Source organism: Parus major, chromosome 2 (genome assembly GCF_001522545.3).
Source record: "Parus major isolate Abel chromosome 2, Parus_major1.1, whole genome shotgun sequence".
In the NCBI taxonomy this organism is placed as follows: Eukaryota; Metazoa; Chordata; class Aves; order Passeriformes; family Paridae; genus Parus; species Parus major.
In genome coordinates this window covers 39,443,421-39,466,182 of record NC_031769.1, presented here as the reverse complement: position 1 = coordinate 39,466,182, position 22,762 = coordinate 39,443,421, and the positions used below count along the sequence as shown (strand labels likewise).

Here is a 22,762-nt window from a genome sequence, read left to right as displayed (position 1 = left end):
AAGGGAAGTTATTATGCTTTTCATTTTGTATTAAATTATGATTCATTAGCTTGCTACTTTGAAGATTACTCAGTATGCACAGAACAGATTACTGGTGCATTTAATGAGCCAGAGGAAGTAGTTGCATGAACATGGAGAGATTGTTTTACATTGTAGAGTATGAGCTGTTTGATATTTCCAACACAGTACAAAAGAAAGCTTCTCTGTAGATTGCTCATGGTTCAGTTAACATCACTGAATATCTAATACCTCCAACTCAATTAATTCTCACCTGATTAAGATCAGTCTGATATTCAAACTAAATCATCTCTCCAGTCAAGTAGAAATCAATATTTCTGATTTTACTTTTAAATTACAACAACAAATAAAATACATGCATCGTCAGTATGCTAGGAGTAGCTTTCCTATTCTAGCCTACTATGGCATGCATAACACAGCTGATTAAAGAATTATTCTAATTTGAACAACAATATATATAAGACAGATTAATTTGAATAGAAGGAGATAGCATGAAATAATTAAATGCATCTTATATAGGGCAAAGAGAAAATTGACATAAAATAACCTTGATTCTTTCAAGTGAACCTCTGTTATCAGATCAAATACTTTGTCTCCACAAATATTCATTTGCTATAACAAAAAAATCATATACTTTCCATTTTCCTGCTCATCACCAGCCCCCCAAAATCTGCTCCATTTCAGCTTTTGTAGCTAGAGGCATCTGTCCTAGGAGAGGTGATCAATATGTACCAGAACAGAATACAGGGACTGGGGAGCAGAGAATCCCAGGAATTCAGGAATTTTAAGGAAGGGATATTCATTCTCCTGGCCAGTCTTTTCCAGGGCACTCTCAGCATAGAAAAGCAGCTTTATCTTAAAGTATAGAGTGCAAACAGAAGATCCCCCAGCAGAACATAGCATCTCTGGCACTCCAGAATGAAATGCAGAAACCTCCCTCATCTCATGACTGAGGTGAACATACAGCAGGAGAGAATCATCAGGAAGGCAAACAGCACAACTGTGATCTGCAGAGGAAGAATGTTTCCCCAAAAAAACTAGACACTGTTCGTCTAAACACAATGCCTTGGGATAAAGAAAGCATCTTATCAATATCCTAGAAACAAATCTGAAGACTTTGCTTTAGGGGACATTTAGAGATGAGAAAATGACATACTGAATAAAAAAGCCTATATGTCCTGTACATCATCATCTTCAGAAGCCTGTAACAGCTGCTTTAAAAAAATGAGAAGATTTTTTTTTCATAATGTAGACTTTGTGACACAAGTGAAGTTTCTTCCTGATCCCTATCAACTGTAAGCTTGGCTTACACCTTGAAGCATGAAGTTCTCACATGCCCTTCAAAACCCTTAGGATGCCTTACATGGAGTCTAAATGGACAAGCATCCAAAAGAAGAGGAAGAAAGAGGGGAAAATCCTCCTGAAATCAGGAAAGTATATGCTAGCCTGGATTCCTTCAACATCTATCTGCCCTGGCCACTCAAGTCCTGCTAAATTCCCAACTATTGCAATTGTAGTTATTTGTTTCATACCATGCGTGCTTTTTTCATTAGCAGGTTTTCAAAATCCTGCTGTAAAAATTAATTGGCCTCAAAGCATCTCTCAGCTGGATACCGAAACAGGCCAGAGCAGTAGGGAGCAAAGGCACTCTACACAGATCAAAAATGTTTGAGGGTTGGTTGGGGCTTTTTTCAGAACATCCAGTTCCTCGTTCTGTAAATGCCACCTACCTACTTAGGAACAAGAGTCTCCCAAGTTTTCATGTCCTATATACATTGACATTACAAAGATCTAGGTTTGGTCAACTGCTTACAATGGGCTTTTAAAAACAATATAGGAAATTGATGGTTTATTTAAATGTTCTGTTTCAAAAATGACTAAAAATATATTGGGTTTTTTAAAACCACAATAGCACAGCAGTACTGAAAACTCATGAAAGGCATGTAGGGATCCTCCAACATCAGTTAATTCAAATCAGAAGTCACTGCTCAGCTGCTGATCTTTGGATTATAGAAATATTAGCAGGGTTTCTCTTGTTTTCAAACCAAACAATCATTAAAGACAGAATTGGTGGCAGAAAAAAAAAAAAAAAAAAGAGGATCTTAAGAAACTACCATTAAGGAATGACCAGAAATGACATTCATGAAAGCCATGAACAATGAAGTCCTGTTCCCATGCCATGCAGAGGCTTGTGCTGGGGGAACCTCTCTTGCCAGACTCACTATACGTGTTCTGCAGTTCAAAATTTGCTACAATTCAGACTGAGAGCTGTGGATGCTTCTAAGAGGCATAACCAGAAACCTCAAGCAACAGCAGAGAAGCACTTCTGGTTGTCCCAAATAACCCAGACTTATCCACAGCACATCTTTGGACCTTTTCTTTCCAATTTTATAATAAGCACCAAGAAACAGAGAATGGAACTGAAATGCAAAGTTTAAGAAAGAGAATAATTGTTTTGTTTAAGAAAAACACATAAAACAAGCTGAGGAACACAGCCAAACACAGTAGTTCAAGCCAACCCAATCAGTTCAACTAACAAAACCCAGACAAATACTTAAAAGTGTTAACAAAAATATGCCAGATTAAAGTAATTAAGAATTTAAAAAAAGAGCTCTGAAAATAGTATACACATGTGATCTCCTTCACTTTCAGGAGTTTTTAGTTCTGCCATTAGGACAAGGACAGGTCACCTCTGCTCATTCAATGTCCTGCCCACATGAGATCTGATCAAAAAGTCTTTTTGGGGACAAGGGTTGGAAAGACTAAAGTTAGTTTTCAGTTTGATAAGAACACTAAATGCTGACATGAAACTTGACTGGGAAATGTGTTTTCCTAAGAGTCACAGAGTCAGAACAGAACATATACTTTCAAATGTCAGGCAGTGCTTTCCTGACTATTGCTAAATGATGAAATACTGTGGAATAGCAATATATGCTTAGTCACTAGAATTTCAACAGAACTTGGACTTTAACAGCAACAGGAGCTTTGGCAGAGATGGTACAGAGAAATGTCTACTTGTTAGTTTTGGTGCCATAGGCCTGATCTGATCCTCCATCCTGGATGTACAGAGTTGTCAGCATTTTCTGTATGCATGAGTATACACACCTACCTACGTATGTGTGTGTGCATTTTGCCTCAAACACACAGAAATCTAGTATGCTGTCATATTTTTAAAGTGAATTCCAGCAACCCAGCTCTACAAGAGCTGCAACACAAGTCCTCCTGCTTCTGACTAAGCAAGACACGCAGAGCACAGCAGCACACAAGAGAGTTATGTCCTCAGAAGACACAGGAGAAACAGCAAGGGTATAACCATTATACGTAAGGCTTTATAGCAACTACTTTGTCAGTCAAGGCAGATTTAAATGATCAAGGATGACAATCTGATGGACTATGCAGGAAGATTTTTCCAGAGAAGTAGACCTCCTTTTCTCCAAGTGAAATTACAAAAAGCTACCCTTCTAAGTGAAGTAAGCACATTGCTGTGAAGCACTTTATTTGGGTAAATCATGATTTGCCCACTAGAGAAACCTGCTTGAGGAATGTTCTCGTCAAGTACAAGTCTTACCTTCCCTATGAGGCTTCAGGTAAATCACGCAGCCTGGTTAAACTGCACCAGTTTTAAACAACTGCTTCCTTTAAGAGTGACTCGATCTAATTTTCCTCTCACCCTGCAGTAAGTATCCCTGACATCAAGCGTTACCATACCAGGCACTGCAAGAGGCAGAACGGGAACAAATGGAAGCTCCCCCTTGGCTACTGTCTGTCACTGCCTGCTTTTATATAAACAAGTGCATCCAGCTTGAGCTGTGCAGAGCAGCCTTGCCACTGCTTATCCTCCCGCCTCCTTCGGGAGCTGCTGAGCCATTCAGGGACAGCCGAGAAGTTCGGATAACAGATCATTTAAAGAAACAACATCCCCTCCCTCTACCCCATAGCGACTGACTCTTCAGCTGAACTCCAAAGGCAAAATATATCTATTTCTCAAAATCAGAACTTCACGGAGTGGAAACAGTAACAGTAATGTCCTTCTGCCACACGGTGGGGGTAGAGCAGGGCATTTCTGTAACTCCTGAGGAGGCATTTGCCCAGCTATTCCACCATGACACTAGCTCTCAGTTACACCGTGTGCTGTGTCAGGGACTCTTCCGTTCCCTCTGCCCCTGTTCAGTTTAATGGACTTCCAAAATCACCTATTTAGTGATTATTCCAAAAAACACCTATCAGAGTTCCAACACCGAAGGTTGGTGGTGGTAGCAGTAATAGTAGTTCTCACTCCTCTGAATGGAACAAAATATGCTCTAAGCAAAGTGAAACTGGCTTGGAGCCAGCTGGAGGGTGAGATGGGGCACACAGAATAGGTTCAAAATCTCACGTCTATTGAAAAGATAGAATATTCCCAATATATAGAATATAAAATATTTATAAGGTTATTAAAAGAGGAAGTTACTTTCCCTCACAGGTCACAATTCATCCCCAACCACTATTCCAACATCTCCAAAACAGTTATCATGTGCTTACCCTACTCTGCAATATATATTTAGTCTCTTTTTTTCAAAAGTGACTACCCATAGGCTGGTGTAGAGGCAGGAATTCTTCACCACAAAGAATTCCTGCTGAATGAGGTACTACTCAGTGCTAGTAAGGATGACAAAACCAAAGTGCAAATTTTCCAGGAAAAAAAAAATTCTGCTGTGTCCATATTCCGAAGTGAACAGTGAAGAGTAAGTCAACCCTTTGCAATTGTGGCCATAGTGTGATAAAGTATGTAAACTTACTTTTACAAATAAAATTGCATCAATGACTATGGAGGCATTTAGAATTTCAGAGTACTCTATTCATTTCATGATTTTGAAGATATGGCTTTAAACCATGTGGCAAGAAAGCACACTACCAAAACTCAGCAATGTCTGGATATTTGGTAGTATCTGTGCAACATTTATGTTTCATCTTCTGTAAAACGTTTTAAATAAAGGACTGCAATAATCAGGTACATTTCTTCAGAGCAAAAGTTGTCATTTTGAAGACAGTAAAATAAAATACTGGTAGACAGGGGATTTACAAACAAGTCTTTGATAAATCTACAAAGCAAAACAAAATGCACCAGAAACTAGGTATGAAAACCCCTCAAAAGAGAGAAACTATTTTTCAGTGTAATGCTTAACAGGCAAATGGCATAAAAATCTGTATAAGACCATTGACTTTACTAACACAAATCCAGGTGTAGTTTGGCACACTGAAGCCTTGAGGACACCGCTCTACCTTCTGAAAATTGATTACACTGTGCTCCTCAAGCTGTATGTAGAGGGACTCAAGTTTGGAAGGAGGGGGTTGTTCAAGTGCATCTATTCTGCCTGCTCCAATTATCTTGTTTCTGATGCAAAAACATTTTAGAGTAATAGAGCAACAGTGTTATACAATAGAGTAAACAATCAACAGTGTTATGAAAGAAACAGCAAAAATAATCACATAAATGTGGTTTCCATTTTTAGAAAAACAACCAAAGTCTTATGAACTTATTTAGCCGTTGTTCAGATAAGCATGTTTATAGTGCATCTGCTACAAAAGCATTGGCAAAGGAGATACTAAAAGTTAAGACAAGAGGATATATGTATTAGGCTCCAGTTTAGAAGCCATTTGTCACACTTCTTCCTATGGTATGAGGATACTTCCAATGAAATATCACACATCTATCCAAGCAATCAAGAAGTACTGATTTTGTCAATTTCTTTCTAAAGGAGGAGACAAAGTTTATTTCTAATACATTGAATCACAGACCAATATCCAGGGCTCAACCTGCTGTAAGACCAGAAGTGACAGAAGACCCCTGTGCATTAGTCAGTGGCAGCTGAGGACACAAGACTTTGAAGCAGCATTCAGCAGCTAGGACATGAACAGAAACTGACTGAGGGTCCTGGTGCTGCCATTACAACCTCCTGTGACTTTTTGTCTTCTGTTTACTTAGGATTGAAAGTAAGGACTTTGCCTGGTTGGGACTTCAATGCTATGACTGGTTGACTCTGAGTGCATTCTCCACTGGTACAACGAATTTAAAAAGAACCTAATCTGGCTAAAAATATTTCCTCCATTTTCTGGGTTTTGAACTAAATGAGTTTTGCTCACTGAATGCAGATGTACACATGCCTCTACCACCACAGATTTGTCAGCATGTAAGTTTTTTCCAAAGACTTGTCTCACCTTTATTCTGAAAGAAGAAAAAACCACCCAAAAGCTAGCATATGCTGTATTAATGTAAAACCCCTAGAGGGCAACTAAGCTTCAATTTCAACCTGCATAAATATTCAGCTCCTTAACTAGTTTACAGATTATGTAAACTATTTCCTTCAACCCTGTTTTTTTTTCCCTCGTTTAAAAGAAATGAATCCTTTTCATTCTCAAATCACATTATTGCTGCCTATTTAGTGTAAGTTAATCACTGCCCAACCAGAGACTGAGTTCACAACCCAACAAAGCTCAAATGTGCGCAAAAGAGAACAATAAAGAAAACACATGCAAAGGCTTCATTTAAACAGACAGAAAACAAGCATATGAAAGTCTGAAATCACTTTCTTTGCCTTAAAGACCTTTAACAATACATCTTGTTTATTATTCAGCTTAGTATTAATTTATTGCACGGCATCTGTTTTCTTGTACAGCAGTCTGGTTGCAAGTTTCAAATTTATGAATCGAAGTTTACAATATTGAGATTATTTGCCTGTTTCCCCCTACATACCAAGATTTCAGCCTTATATATTTGGAGACAAAAAAAAAAAAGTGATGAAATAGGAAACAAGATATCAATTTAGTTATGAAAAATAGCTTCATTTAGATTTCAGTCTTTAGCTAGAGTCAAGGACTGCTGCCAGTGGTCAAAGTAAAACAAAAAAAGGAAAGTAATTGGAGCCATAATGTAAAAAGCCTACATTCAATTACAAGTGCTCTTCACAAATTTTAAAATTGGTAACCAGTCTCCAGCTGAGCCTTGTTTGCCATAAACCAGCAGGCATCAACTGCCTTTCCCCTACTCCCACCAGATCTTGTTGGGAGCTGAAAGACACTATCCTTGCCAGTCCACAACTGCACAGAACCTACAGATGCACTGATGCTTAATATTAGAGAAGGCAGTAACAAACCAGTGGGACTCCCAAGATATGGAAGCAACCAGAGACAGTGAGGAAAAAAAACAACTCAAAGGAATCCTTAGGAAATGCTTGCAAAATCCAAGAGTTTGTACATGGCTTTTGCAGGAGACCAAATGCCCTAACAAAAAACAAAACAAAAGCAGTGCCATCCTTGCTTTATGGATATCAAGTCAATGTCCCATATGCTCTGATCATGACAGTTCTCTTTCATTTATGGTCTTATCTCCATTTACATGTCTGAAGAGAGACTAAGAATAACTACCAGTAGAATACACTTTACCTCAATTTAGGCACCCAAAATTCTGATTGCTGAAAATCAGAAAAAGCTGATTCTGAAAGTACCTTCCTGTCCTTGTTGGCTTGAGCCTTGATAAGGAAGTGGGATAAGGGGACAGGGACAAGAGAGAGAAAGAGAGAAGACTGCAATTGGGATGTCTCCCATCCTACTTAACCAAAAATCAAAGGAGGAGTTTGAGGAGCTGACATAGTCTCCGAGGTTGTTCCACTTACAAGGGTCTCCTCTCTGAACACTGCAGAACAGGATGGAGTAACTTCTATCCTTCTTGAGCTTTGAAAGACTGCAAAAGGGAGAAGAGGAAGGCTAGACTGTTTCCTGCTCACATTCATCCCCTCTGATTGCTTGAAATACAACAAGCGTTAGGTGTTGATTTTTGTCACAAATTCAGCCAAGGCTTCGAGACCTGAGCACTTGACAACTGTTAGTACAAAAATGCCCAAGTAAAATGGTATTGTACAATCAGTTCAGATGCAGACACACAAAAGATTGCAAGTACCAGATCTCTTTATAACAGAGTAGAACCCAGACAGCAGTGTATCAACCTTACAATCAAACTGAAGATGGTGACTGTATTACATTAGAAACAAGGGGATTCTACCCGTTTCACACAAAAGAGTTATAGTCAAGTTACGATTTACTGCTTATGTGAAATGTATCTGCCTGAACCTGATACCACAACCCAAACAATGTTACCTTTAAGTACTTTTAACACATCCACAGAGGTGATTATTTCTCTGCTTTATTAGAGTGGCTGAATTAGCTTTCAGGCAAGTCAAGCCATCGCAACTCAAACATTAGGGCCACAGAGACCTGTAATATCAGGTCTGGAACAAACAGCACTGCAATGAAACCACTGCAGAAAACAAAATCATGAACGGAACAGAAATGTTCATCTGAATTACTGGTGAGAACAGATAGCTGAAGCAAAAGTTTGCAACTCTGTTAAATATCTTTCTTGTATAGAAGCAAAAAAATTATTTTTGGGGGTTGTAGTTTACTAAATATTCTTTGCCCAACAATGAATGTTTCTCAATGGTTTGTGCAGTCAGTAAGTAGTATTTTTATGAATTTGACAGCAGCATGAAGAGGACAGATCCCCTCAGCAGAATTTTGGTTTAGAACTGCTAAAGTCTTATAATTACTCAACAGATGGAGCATATCAAAATAAACTTAGACAACAGTCTTGCTGAAGCAAAAGAATCTTTTCCACACCATTTTCATGCCCCACAAAGGACTCAAAACTTCCTCAAGCTGTTTGGAATGTATAAAATAAAACGTAAAAAATCATCACACATACATACACGAATATGCTTTTTAATTTCCTTAAATTTGGAATAGTTTTCGAAAGTATGGGGACACCTCTATTACAAAGAAAAAAGCTGAAGAACCATTAATACTATCATTGAACTGTGATGAAGCATTGTTATGTGTAGCTAATATAAACTATTTTAAATATAGGACTTCTGGTGTAAGTCACTGAAGACACCAGAGAAGCTGTGAGCTCTTCAAGCACCCCATTAAAGATTAGTTAATTACTAATTAAATCTTAAGTTATATAACCCCAAATGCTATACATTCTTTTATATTTCTCTTGTCCGTGTTCTATGGAAAGCAATGGCAAGTTTCTGTTCATTAACTAGATATATGCTGAAGCCTACATTTAACATAAAACCAACCAAACCACTCAGAAAAGACATGCAAAGAAGCACAAGGAGGAAATCAGGACAGATCAGAAATGACAAAGATTATTTACACCAGAGAAAAATAATGAGTTCTTTTCAGCACTGGCCTTATGAATCATTTTGACTGGGCTGTCAGAGTCACTGTAGAAAATTATCACCCCAAAGGCAGGAAAAAAAGTAATAAGCAAGAAAGTTTGAAGCTGCAGACTGTGATCACTCTTGTTTACTGGATCTAATTTTCTTCAACCTGAAAGCATGAGCTCTGCTTGTGAATTTAAATGTCATTTTTAACATCACAGCATTAAAGATTTTGGGGGTTCGGATTTAAAATTCTTCATGCTCCTGAAAACAACTCTGGAATCTCAGGGTTCAACACCTTCCCTAAGCCATTTCATTGACTTTGGCAGAAATAGTTTTCCAGGATGGTTCCCAAATAAGCCTTTTATCTTTATTTTTCCCTTTTGCCTGTTTAACATAAATCAGATCATCCTGTTTCTTCTGTTTAAAGTTCTGCTTTTATTCAGATCACTGCCAGGAATCTCCCCAGTATCTGAGAACATAAATTGCTTGATATACAAAGAAAAGTTTGTTTAGGCATTAAATTAAAAAAAACAACAACTTAGAATGCAAAAAGCATTCTTTGAATGCTAAAATAAAACTAAGCACTGAAACATTAATCAAATTACAGGACAAATACAGGCATACTAGGTATGGCCCCAAGAGAAGATGATGTCTTCCCAAAGTCCTTTGCAGACCTGCATCCCTTTCATGTTTGATAAACGTGCCCCCCAAGGGCACTCAGGTTTGATAAGCATTTTACAGAACTGAAGGTCGTGCTTTCAAAGCATAGCTAGACCAGACTAGATTGCATCAAGAAGTCCTACTTTCAACTATCTTTGTCTTTACACATTACACACTTTCTGTACATTCCCCACATATTAAACCATAGCATTCAGAAGCTCTTTTTGCAAACATTAGCTGTGTCTCCCTAAAATAACTTTTTTGAAGTCTGACAGTCTACAGCCATAGGTGAGATTACATCTCAAGGCACAACTTTGTAGCGCTTTAGTTTCACCAGCATCACAAGCATCCCATTACAGCAGAGTATGAGACATTTCTGTCACCAGGAAACAAAGTAGAACCTGTATCAAGCCTGGCATGCAAATGAAACAATGTTTTTTTAAATTCTGAGCTTCAAAAAGAACTATTTAAACATGCCTGAAATATGTTGTTGATCTGAAAGCTTGGATGGCATATTCTGTGTATGTTGAAGAGGAGGGTAAAGAAGAACTAGAACCTCCTTGAGAGATTCCAGATCACAGCCAGAAAGAAAGAAAACTATAAACTGTACATTATAGGTGACAAAAGTAATACAAGGAAATCTTGAACTTAAATATCAGAAGCCAAATAAAAAGGCATTATTGACTTAAACAAACCTTTCCTTAAACTCGTTTTAGGGAAAAGGTAAGAAGGCAGATCTCTTAATACCATAATTAAAGTCCCAAATTCCCTACAACCATTTCAACTCCTTCCCAATACAATGGATAAATACTAAGAGAAGACTCTGTTTACTCCATCCAAGGGAAATTTTCATGCACAGGTCTTCTACATTATCTTCTTCAAAATTCCTCATATAAGTTCATTTCCTACTCATTATTCCATCAGAATGACTACCTTCCCTCCTTTCCTTCCAAATCCTTTACTAGTATCCCTTACAAATCTAGAATACAGCAGCTAAACTGCTTTTCTTGTTCCCTGATCATAAATTTAAAGCCTCATCCATATTTCCAAAGCTCTGAACAGCTCTAGGATTCCTTGATCACCCCCTTTCCTATCCTCTGACCAGCTCTGCAGCTCTTGATTCCTCATCCAAACAACCTCTCGCCTTCTGTTACATGATTAAACTTCCTGTAGAGGTATCCATCCTGATTTGAAGCAGTAAATGTTCCAAGCAGTCTTTTCTGAAGGACTGTTAAAATTCAGAGGGATGACAATATAAAATCTCCCCACTCTTTTTCTATGCAGGACCACAGAGACAACTACAGGAAAGCAGTTATAACAACAACAGAACTAAATTTGAGGGTGGGAAAGAGGGGGATTATTTTTTATTGTTATTAAGCAGACCTGAAAAATAATGTATAAGAACATAGTTCTGTTCAGCAACAGACAACATATCTCTACCATAAAAAAAACACCTGTGCGTTGTCAGTGTTGTAACCAGAGGACACATTAGCTACTACATCAAAGAAAAAGTACTAGAGGGACAACTCCCTCTGTTTGAGCTAAGAAATCTTTAGAACTACTGCTCTACATGGAAAAAGAAGCTGATAATGTTTTCATCCCAAAACAGGATGCAAATTTGAGACTTCATTGTCTGCAGCAAACAATGAAGAACACTTAGACCAAAAAGCATGAAGAACACTTAGAAAACCACATCTTATTTCAACTTTGTGATCCCTTATTGCCTGATAAAACCTGTGATTCCTGCCCCATTTTTTTTACTGGTTCTGCTGAGTCACAACATCCTACACAAAGATATGTACGACAGGTACAGGTCTCCAGCATACAGGAGATTGAAACTCCAACGCTCATAATCCCGTCTCATTAAATCAAAGCATATTAAGTAAAACCACAACTCCTGTTCTGATTTCCATTTAGTATTAACTCCTGTTGAGCTTCATTTCAGCTTCTGAGATTTTGGATAACCAATTTTCTTTGGCAAATACACTTGGTTGACTTCATGTGTGTTCTAAAGAATGGACAGAAGCTTTCCCCTATCACCTTATGCTGAGTACAAGGCCAATGTATTACTTTTAGGTTGCCTGAATGCTCACTATTTATTGTATTTCTGAATACACAGTAGCAACTTTTTGACCAGACTAAGTTTCATTTTCCACTGCTGAACCTAATGGTATCTATACAACACATTCTGACTTCAGTAGTTGAAAAATAACCTCTTTTCTGTGTGAAACTAACCCTGGGGTAATATTAATAATTCATATACAACATAAATATTTATACACAGGCAATGGGAATATAGCATGACCTCTTAAAAGGATTAAGATTTATTTACACTAAGTGCTGCGTAACTGTTGAATGTAGTATCTAAGAGGGGTTTATAATGCAAAATTGCAGAGCAACTGCTTCATACATTGTTAAGGACAGGCAGCTAAAATAACAGCTACTCTGAGTCACATGAACTGCCATTGCTCTGTCCACCTACACCACAGTAACACCTCACTGTAACACTCTAACACTGCACCCATAGGTTATTACCATCATCAACTGAATGGATGTAGAAACCCCCTAAAGAATCCCAAGTTTGCATTCATTTGGGTAATAAAAATGACTGACACAGAAGAACCAAAATGTGTCAACTGCAAAAGAAAACTATGAGATCAGCAAGCCCCGTATATTACATCTGGGAAAAGGTATTAGTCAGTGGCTGGAACAGTACCCTCAGCCTTTTGTTGGTGGGAAGAACTTGACCATGTCTCCTCCACTATGGACACTCACCTCACACGGTGCCATAAATACTGATCTAAATACCATTAAATACCCCAAGATCAGTAGATACAGGCAAGATCAAATTTTTCTATTTTTATGGTTTGTGCCAATCTTACCTTACCAGGATCCTAAGACAAAACCAGCTGTTCAACCTAACACTGTAGAACTGTACTACTAGAGAACTGGAAACAGAGCACATAAAAGGCATATACATCAAGGCTAGCATCATTTCTGAAAAAAAACCAAGTTTGGAGAAATTATGACAGAGAAGAGACTTTTAAACTTTTGTCATCAGTGGGCAAAGAATTTCCAGGTACAGAAGTCAAATGAAGACAACAACAATGATTCAGTTTTAATGGGGAGTTTGTCAGGGAGTAGAAATATGACTAAAGGGTAGAAATAACTGATGATTCTGATGCTTAGTTTCAAATTCAACTATTTGAATTCATCCAACAAATGATACAAAAGCACAAAGGCAATTAGGTTTTTTATTTCCTTATACACAGCTAAAGTATTTCCATTCTGCAGATGTTACAACACATGAATCCAGTCTGGAAGAATAGTTTTCCTCCTAAAACTGGATTACCAACTGACCTGGATAATACAATAATTGTATCTCACCATACGAGCTGTGAAAGAAGCAATCCTACAGTTCAACTTTCAGCAGTTAGCTTGGGGAGCTCTTGTCATGGATATTACTACCATGTACTACAATAATCCAAAACCACACAGGTATCCCCTATTTAAACCAGCATTTGTTAAGAATATGTAATTAATCTGGGCAATGTTAATGTATTTATGATGGGCAGGGAAATCAATTTGAAATTCAGGATCTTAGCTGGAAACCAATAAAATCTGTAACTTGAGAAAAGCAAATTGAAAGACTGGACAAAACACAGGTAACCTCTTGAGGTTCTCATTTGTGAGCTATGAACTACCAATATCACTTTAATATCTATACATAAAAATCTCTACCAGGTAAGAGAATCAAAATCAAGACAGGGATTGTAAGATATGGCAACCTGGCTGAAATTGATATTCATTAGAGTACTCTTTGCATGAATAGGAGCATTTGGACTCTGTGGTCTTTATCAGAGCCCCAGCTGGTAATGGTTGAAGGTTAATGCCTTACCCCATTCTGTTCAATTTTCTGTCCTAATTAGTCCTCTAAATCTATAGCTGTGAGCACCAAGTGTCTGTGCTCAAAAGAAACTAATTAATGCTAGCAAATTAGATCAAGTCCAAAGATCCAACAGCCAAACTCTTAAATGCTCCTTGTTAATAGGAAGTGTAGCTGTCAATAACTGCTGTTGGTGGCTATAATGAGGCCTCTTTCTTTCACTGAAAGTGATTTCATTTCTCTTTGTCCCTGTAAAAGCTGTTCCATTCCCTAATAAATAAAAAATTTTAAAAAAATAAAGAAAAAAACCCCACACAACTAAGTTGCAGTGGTAAAGCTAGCAGTCTGACCCATTTCTTGTCATCAGCTGGGCTGAAATGACATGGATGGGGGGAAGAACAAAAATAATCAAACCAGACAAGTTCCCTCCCTGAACATTTTCTTCAAAGTCCTAAAAACTTGTTAGAACACTGAAATTTCTGTCACCAAGCAAGACAATATGCCCTCATATTTCCTTTCAATAAATTAGCTTAGAGTAGTTAATGCTGTTATCATTCACTCAAATAAACAAACAAACAAACAAACCCACACAAATCTAGAATCTAATTTCTTCAAATTCTAATTTACATATAGCTGTTTTCTCTGCCCAGTTTGTTGGAGCAAAGCTCAATATACCATAATCCCTCTAGAGATTGCATTAATTCACATAGTTAAATGTGACGAGAGTAAATGTTCATTGAAATATATAGCATTGAATATTTTTCCAAAATAAAAGCTATTGTGTGCAAATAAGAACATCATATAAAAACTCAGCATCTTACTCTCGAGGAATGCTAGCCAGAAAAAAAGCTCATAGCAATTTACTAGCAGTACTAAATATAACTGTACACTATCAAAACATCTAAAATAATTTCAATAACTGACAACTGCACAACACATATAACATAATGTAATACCAATAGTTTCATACAGGGTCATGCCGTCACACACAATGTGAATATAATATACTTCAATATTCAGATAATAATATCCAGATAATAAATACAGCAACAGAGGAGGACAGTTTTCTTCCATTCTCCACTTTCAGTTTTGTTGCTGAATTGAAACTCCATTCTCAAACTATACTAACCTTCCTCTCACAAAAATGGAGTTGGAGATAATAATGCAGCATGGTTTTTTTCGTTCTCCTAAGAGAAGGCTATTTTGGTCATAAAAAAAAAAATAAATCTGTGATTCTTCCACTGTAACCTCTCCGGCTTTCCACCAAACTCTGAACAATATGGACGTAAGCATATGTCCATGATATGGACATGTAAGCAAGTCCTGATCACAGCAGCTCAATTAAAAAAAAGGGTACCAGCAGCTGTCATGTTAACTCACTGATTTTTATCAGTCACTTGATCTTTTTGTTTTGGTCAATTAGAAGATCACTTTGTTCCCAGATACTCCTAGGAGATGTGAACTTGAAAAAAAAAATTTGGAAGACCTATATTTTCATAATGATGCAAAGTGGATGAGCGAAGTTCAGCTTTAAATGGTGATTTTAGTTTTAATTTGCTATAAGACAAGAACACATCAAAATTTTTAAGTAGAGATGTCATGTAATTTCCCTCTACTCTGAGTCTTAGCATCTTCTGATGTCAGAACTGTAGACACCAACAGGTTAATCCTCCCTCAGCATTCAACAAGGGTTGGCAACAATAAACAGAACTCCTTTTGCAACACCAAGGAAAGTGAGCAACATCAAGCAAAATTTGCTAAGGATTTCACACATTTCATTATCTGCATTTCTGATAGGAAAGTATATATAAAAAGAATGGATTTTTTTAAGGAGTATCTAAAGGTGTGCTTGGGCATTTAAATGCACAGCACCACATGTAGTTCAATCAGAAATTTCTTCAAATTTATGGACCTTGCAATGTCAGGTGTAAGGGTCATGGTCTAGAGCAGGTGGCCCCTACGGGGACAGAGATAATGTCAGTGACAGGACTGTTGAGTAACTGCACATTATCAAAACTCCGGATGACACTGGTCATGCTCAACTGTAGAGAAGCCTGCAGTAGTGTTGCATCCCATCATCTTCACTAAGTATCAACACGAGCCCTGAGGAGGAGAGGGCTAATGGGAAATCTGGAAAATGGGAGGAGGGTAGTTGCTTAGAAATGTCCTTTTCCAGCCACACTTTTCAAACCATTTTTAAAGCCCTGACAAGTATCTTGAGATTTTTTTCAGCAATGTAACTCCATTTGCTTTAATTACACAGCTCCTACAGACAGCAGAACCACACAACACTGTCCTCCAGTGAAGGTCCTCAACTTGGCACAAGTAGAAATATCTTCTTTGTGTGTCCCTCAAAAATTTTTCAAATAGACTAATTATTTTAAAAGGACAGAAGAACTTGTCATCTTGATCAAATGGATGTCTCCCACAACATGCTTAAAATAAGAAATGGTTACATTTACTGTACCATCTTTCTAATGGCAGAACCAGGCTGAGCTGTTCCTGCAGTCACCCTGAGAAGCATCTAGGTCTATTTCCTACTTGAATCCTTCAATCTTACAATGGAGTCTCAGTTACAGAAGATGTCTGCAGGCCCCACTTTTTGACCTTAAAAATCCAGATGATGTGACACTAACAGAACAAAATTCAGAGGAAAGAAGTTCAGAACTTAAGCCCTTTGTCTCTGGAGCAAGTTGTCCTTCTAGGAAAAAAAAAGGTTGTGAGGTTTTGGAAGGTGGGCAGAAACGCTTTACAATACAACAAATACACAAAACATCTACAATAAATATAATAATAAATAAATAATAAATATAATACAGAATTAATTTCATTATTATTATGACTCTGCAACCCAGTAATTTCTTTTTGGAATATCAATTCAAGACAACTTCTTCAGAGTCTAAACCCACAACATCTCATGGTCAGTTGTTTCTATTTTCCAAGCCAAGTAACACAAAATTAAACCAAATTAAGCTGACAGTCCAAGTTTGTGCATTTCTGTTACCAAAAAAAATCCCCATCAAGTTCGGTTTCAGAATCTGTAACTTTGGACAGCAGAGTAAGTGCTCTCGAGAAATTAGAAAAACTTTTCTGTAGAAATGATCAAGAATCAGCCACAACTCTTGCAGGTTTTTCCACGACTGTCCCTACTTTTAGAGCATGGAGTTGTCCCTAGTTTTAGAGCGTGGAGTCATGGAAAGCAAAGCACAGCTGGATGAAACTACAGAACTTTTGGTGTACTAAAGGCCACCATTCTGATGAAAAATGCTAACTCCAGGTACCTGAAATTTGCTATGATTTTGCCTTGAAGAAGTTTATTCACATTTAACTTTTATAACTGGAAATTAAAGCAAAACAGCAAAACAGTTTGCTTAAGAAATTATTTCATAAAAGCAGTAAGTGAGGCAATGACTAATAAATGATCCTTTTAGTTACTTAGGTTTGAAATGCAAGGACATGCTGATACAGAAATATATAATTTAATATTATTTCAGGCAAACTCGTACTACGGTTTGTAAAAATACTGTGAAACATTCTTGTACGACAATGATTTGGGGGTTTTTTGTTTGATTGTTTTTTGACACTTTTGCCCACAATTTCATGTACACACAGTGCATGGATATGAACACAATGAAGCATATTTACATAATGGTCACAGAAAATTGACTAGTGTTTCCCAGAAAGCACGTTAAAAGAATTACTACCCAAGTTAATAAAATTACTAATACATCCATTTTCACTGAAAAAACTGCTTAAAAATCTTAAATCACACAAAAATCATTTTGATACTGAGAGCTACAAAATTCTTAAGAAACATGCACCACACAAGAACTCGAACAATCTGCAAAAAAAAAGTTGTAAGCAAATTTAAATAATCTAAGTAAAATGAAATATGATCAGACACAATACTTAATTGTTCTTAAAAATTATCAGTTGGATATACTTTCCATGGTTATTTCTTCTCTAAGCCATTTTGGTAGGCTAACAGCCAAGCACAGCAATGAGCCACCCATTTAACTGGGTGGCAAGCTCACTTCTTAAGTTAACAAAACCTTTATTTTTTTTATTTATTTTTGTAACCCTTGGGGTTTCTTTTCCCTGGACAGCTCTGGAACACGTGCTGGACAGGCTGTCATTACTTGCATTATTAGCTCTGATAAGCACACAGCTCTAGGTGGTATAGCTGCAGGCTAAGGTACCGGGCTGGGTACAGATGGACCCCTGTGCTCACGCAGAGCACTATTGAATGTATAGGGGCTCCCCATAGGGACACATGTGAACCCAGCCTGATCAAGCCAATTGTAAGGGCCCATACTTGTGGAACAGCTTTATTTCCTACACTACTGATGCATTTATCACAATTTCCTAAAGACAAAAAGAAACAGAGGTCTATTAATAGGAGTTTCTGAACATGAACTTAACATAAAGCAGAAAATCCTACACTGAGAGCAAGTTAAATGAGTATCCCTGCCCTCAGTGTAAACAACTCCATCTCAGGCATGTATGTACACTCCACAGCACACAAACCAAGTCACAAGAGCTTTGATTACTTAATTACACAGCTTATGTTCATAGCTTATAATTGTTTACAGCATAAAAAGCATAGCCTATTTACTCTGATTAACACCTATCCCTATGTACTAACAAGACAAATGTATTCCAGGAATAATCTCACAATGGATTTCTAAGATGGTAAATCTACTGATCACAAAACTGCTTAAGCTTCATTTCCCATGGTTTGGTCTCTCCCCTCCACCCAGATGAAAAGGTGTACAACAGAATAACTGAAGCTTTGCTACCACCATTTTATTTTAATAGAGGAATTAGTGTGGGATTTTGCCTGCCTTTTTTTTAAAAAAAGTATGTTTCAGAAATACTTCTAACTTTCACACAATTTGATCAAAGCTGGCTCACAGGCGACTGAGGAATGATGGGGAGATAGATGTATCCACAAACCTTATTTTCCTAAAGATACAAAACTAAACTCCATACAGAAGAAAGAAATTATACTTTTGCCTAGCATCACGGAAAAAACATAACATTTGGCTTTAAAATTTATGGAGGGAAAATGATGGAGAAGCTGCAAGGTCCACAGTTCACAGCTCAAAGAACCTCCAATATTGGTTGCTGCCACAGAAAATGAAGATGCTGAAACCAAAGTCCTCCTGTTACACGAAGTTCAGAGGAGAAAAACACATACACAGTGTCCCTTTGGTTAATCTCAAACAATATTATACAAATAGCAAGCTCTCAAAATACTTTTAACCGACATCTTTCAAATGACCCACACTATTGCAATTGCTTTTCATCTTCATTTTTTCACCAACAGGTATATAGTTCAAAGTAAAAATGATTCAACTATTGTTCAAATGAAAAAAAAGGTCTGTTAAGTCCTTCTGGCAGCACTGGAAGGCACCTGATGCCACCTGCCTTTGGCAGATACTACTGTAACACTTCTTTTTTATTTTTTTTGGAGAACCTCTAAAGCAGCTGCCTAAAAATACACTAGTCCACTTTACCTAGACTTGATTCTAGTCACAGAGTGCTTTAAGGATAAAACACCAGAAACTTCTTTTGAAGTTTCTGAAATAATAGCGAAACGCAAAAAGCCACATGCCATCAGGGAAACAATTGTTCTTACTGCCATGGTAAAAGTCACTGAAATAATTCAGGTAAAACAATATGGCAACAAACTAAAATGCACTCCTTTGTCAGCAAATACTGTTGGAAGATGCACAGTAGACACTGATAAAAATTTGAAGAAACAAATGTTAAAACAAGTTACACTGTGTGGGAGGTTTGCTATACAGCTGAGTGAAAGTACAGAAGTTTTTAACTTCTCACACCTTGAGGTATGCATTTCAACTATGAAATGCCTTTTTTTTTTTTTTTTTTGTGAGCCACTGAAGGAAGGATGTACTGGAGAAGATCTATTCTCAACAGGAAATGGCTTCTCAAATAAAAAAGAATGTACTATGGAAAAACTGTGCAAATGTAGCTACTCATGGACTGGCTGCTTTGACTGGAATAAAAAAGGGATTCCAGTCTAAGGCTACAGAGTTAGCACTGCACATGAAACTCCTTCACTGCACCACTCAGAGGCGAGCTATTGCAGCAAAGTAGTTGGAGCCAGGAGTGCACAACGTGCTACAAGATGACATCCATATTATACATATATACACACACACACACATACATATGTATAAAACTTGACAAAAACAATCCCTTCAAACAGTGGCATCTTTACCAGACTTTGTAATGAGATGGGACGGGGCTACAAACATCCCTGGCATCACACAGAGGTTCATTCTCCAGATAACTTGTGGCAAAGCACTTAAAAGAGTTGTCATTTCAAAAATAAATGTGTCAGGTTTGACAAGTGCTCCAAATCCACTGACCTTTTCAGTTATGACAAGTGGCTGTGAGTAGTTTGCTACCTAGCAGAAATTTCCAAAAATTAAATACTCAATGTGTCCCTTCAATGTGAAGATGTCATTTTAACAACGAGTAAGAAAGTACCTCCTTTGCAAAAGAAACTTGCGCTTTGGAGAAAGCATTGAGAAAATAAGTATTTGGATATGTCCACCTAGTTATGTAATTTTTGGTTTGGTTTCATTGGTGAACAAAATGTGTGTCACCTACAAAAACCTCCTATATCTGTACACTTTAAAAGGATATAAACAGAACTTTCTAACCTACTAAAAATCTTCCCGAAGAGAGTTTTAGGGGGTTGAAAACACTGACATGCAACACCTTGTAGTTTTGAACGAAAAGCTAATTGACATCAGGGAAGAAGATCATTTATTAGCCCAATTTTAAGCAAAACAATTGCAAAACTTGTGGATAGGACTGAAAAATGAGTATAATTAAGTAAAATTAAGTAGGTGAAAGCAACTATGCAAATTCATAGATCCCCTTCCATGGTGATCAATGCATCTCTGTAAGGTATCTTGTCCAGGCATGACACCCATTAAGATCAAGTGCTGAAATAAACTAAACTTAGAACCAGATATTCAAATTCCTGTCTCTCAGTGTTAAAGATTTTTAAAATTATGATGCGTAATCAGTTGCATGGATCTCGATAAAAAGAACTGTTACTAACAGTAATCATGTCAGATTGATAAACAGCTTAAAAACCTTTTAAAGTACTGTTTATTTCATCTTTATCTGATCTTTTTTAACTTCTATTTTTATGTTTATAATGTGCATAATATGTAAGTACATTTACATAATTTATAAATTAATATACCTAATACTGGGATTGTGCAGTCAGAATTTTTTTACTGATGAGGTGCATGAACAAAAGAAGTTTAAAGAGCACAGATCTGGATGACCAGATGCAAATGCCCTCTACTGAAAGCTGACACTTGTATAGAATAATTCCATGGCTTTTCATCCACTCTTACAGCAGCATTCTTGGCTAACCTGTGTGTAAGTAGCTCTCAGCAGAGGTGGTTACACCACTTTAAAGAGTTATTGTCCAGTACTTTTCAAAAGAAAATGAAAGCAGAAGTACACTGCATCACTCTATTTCAACATTTATCTAGTAACATGTGTATTTATGTGCATGGACCATTTCAATGTTGGGGCAAGAAAACGATGCAGTAAGTTGGGAATATTTAAACAAATTTTTTATAATGAGAAATGCTTTAACTGGAGGTTTGCATGAGACAATTGAATTTATATAGGTAGTAAATACTTAAATACAGTAACTCTTGCGCTGCTCTGTCACTACCAGACTGAGATGTGAAAAGTTTTTTATTATTCATACTAAATTCTACAGCCCTTAAGAACAAGTCATTTTGGAAAACAGTCCACATCACCAAGCAGCCAAAGCCAACATAGCAGATTTATATGTTTCAATACTGGTTTCACAGTGAACTGATAGGATGGAGATCACACATATTAATTCTCTGACTACGTGATTTCAAAGACAAGGATTATATCCAAGGCACAAAAGTGAATACATCTGATCTCCTAATGAATATTTGACTCTTACCTTGCACCTTATCTGAACACAGCACCTTGGCTCGATCCCTCATTATTTGTGGAATCAAAACATCTTTTTCTACATGTCTCAGCTTAGAATTTTCTGCAAGAATGAAAAAAAGATAATTTTGAAAAAAAAAATTGTTATCTATACATCAGAAAAAGTCAATCTAAAGAAATAACATTGTTTATGTAACATACAAGACTACACTAAAACTGTCACAAACAGCAGCAGAAAGTTCCATGAAAGCACCACACAGTTTAAAAGGATGGAAAGTCCTAAATTTGCTCATACAAATATGATATTAGATAATAATATATGATAGTTTATTATTATTATATTATTTAGATAATAATAGATAAAAAATATGACATTATCATGAATATTTCTACTCTGTTTAATGAGCACTGTGAACCAAAAATAAAGGAGTAAATTCTGGCAGCACTTTTGAATTTCTGCCTTACTGAATAAAACAATCTGCATACAGACAGCACAGCGGTTAAATACTTTTATTTCTGGATACTAGTATTTTTCCATGCACATGATATGTATGTACTCTTTCATTCACTGACACAAAGCTGAGAAAAACAGCACATACTAGAGCACAACCTGGAATTTGTGTGGTTATGTGGGAAGTTCTTCAGAAGAAAATTAAGTCTCTTCAATGAAGGATCTTTTTCATTGAGAAATCCAACTTAAAAGGAAGAAATGCTGCTGCCTGATTTCTATAGTTAAAAGTAAATTTGTAGTTTGCTTTTAGTTGTCTCCAGAATTCTCTTCAGTACAGCTGGTGATTTGGAATAAACAACACAGACCATTATGAAAAAAAACAAACAAACCTGCTTTTCCAAAACCACTTTATTCAAAACAGGGATGAGAATTTATCAGGAATAGTTTTTTACTTCTCAGTTTCTGAGTTTAAAAACTTTTACAGAACATTTACTCAATGCACATACACCAAACACCTGGTTTTCATCTTCAAACACACTATTTACTCAACCTTTG

The 22,762-nt window shown here is 36.9% G+C and overlaps 1 protein-coding gene across 3 annotated transcripts in view; it reads right to left on the bottom strand.

The window, feature by feature from the left end:
- CMC1 (C-X9-C motif containing 1) overlaps positions 1–22,762 on the bottom strand; it is a 41,967-nt gene that overhangs the window by 8,238 nt on the left and 10,967 nt on the right. For 2 of the 3 annotated variants that reach the window (XM_015617221.3, XM_019005568.2), the window contains exon 2: positions 21,767–21,859. In XM_015617221.3, coding sequence (XP_015472707.1) covers positions 21,767–21,859 — 93 coding nt within the window. Of the gene's footprint in view, positions 1–7,670; positions 7,739–21,766; positions 21,860–22,762 lie in introns of all 3 variants that reach the window. The other variant, XR_002001301.2, reaches the window with a different exon arrangement.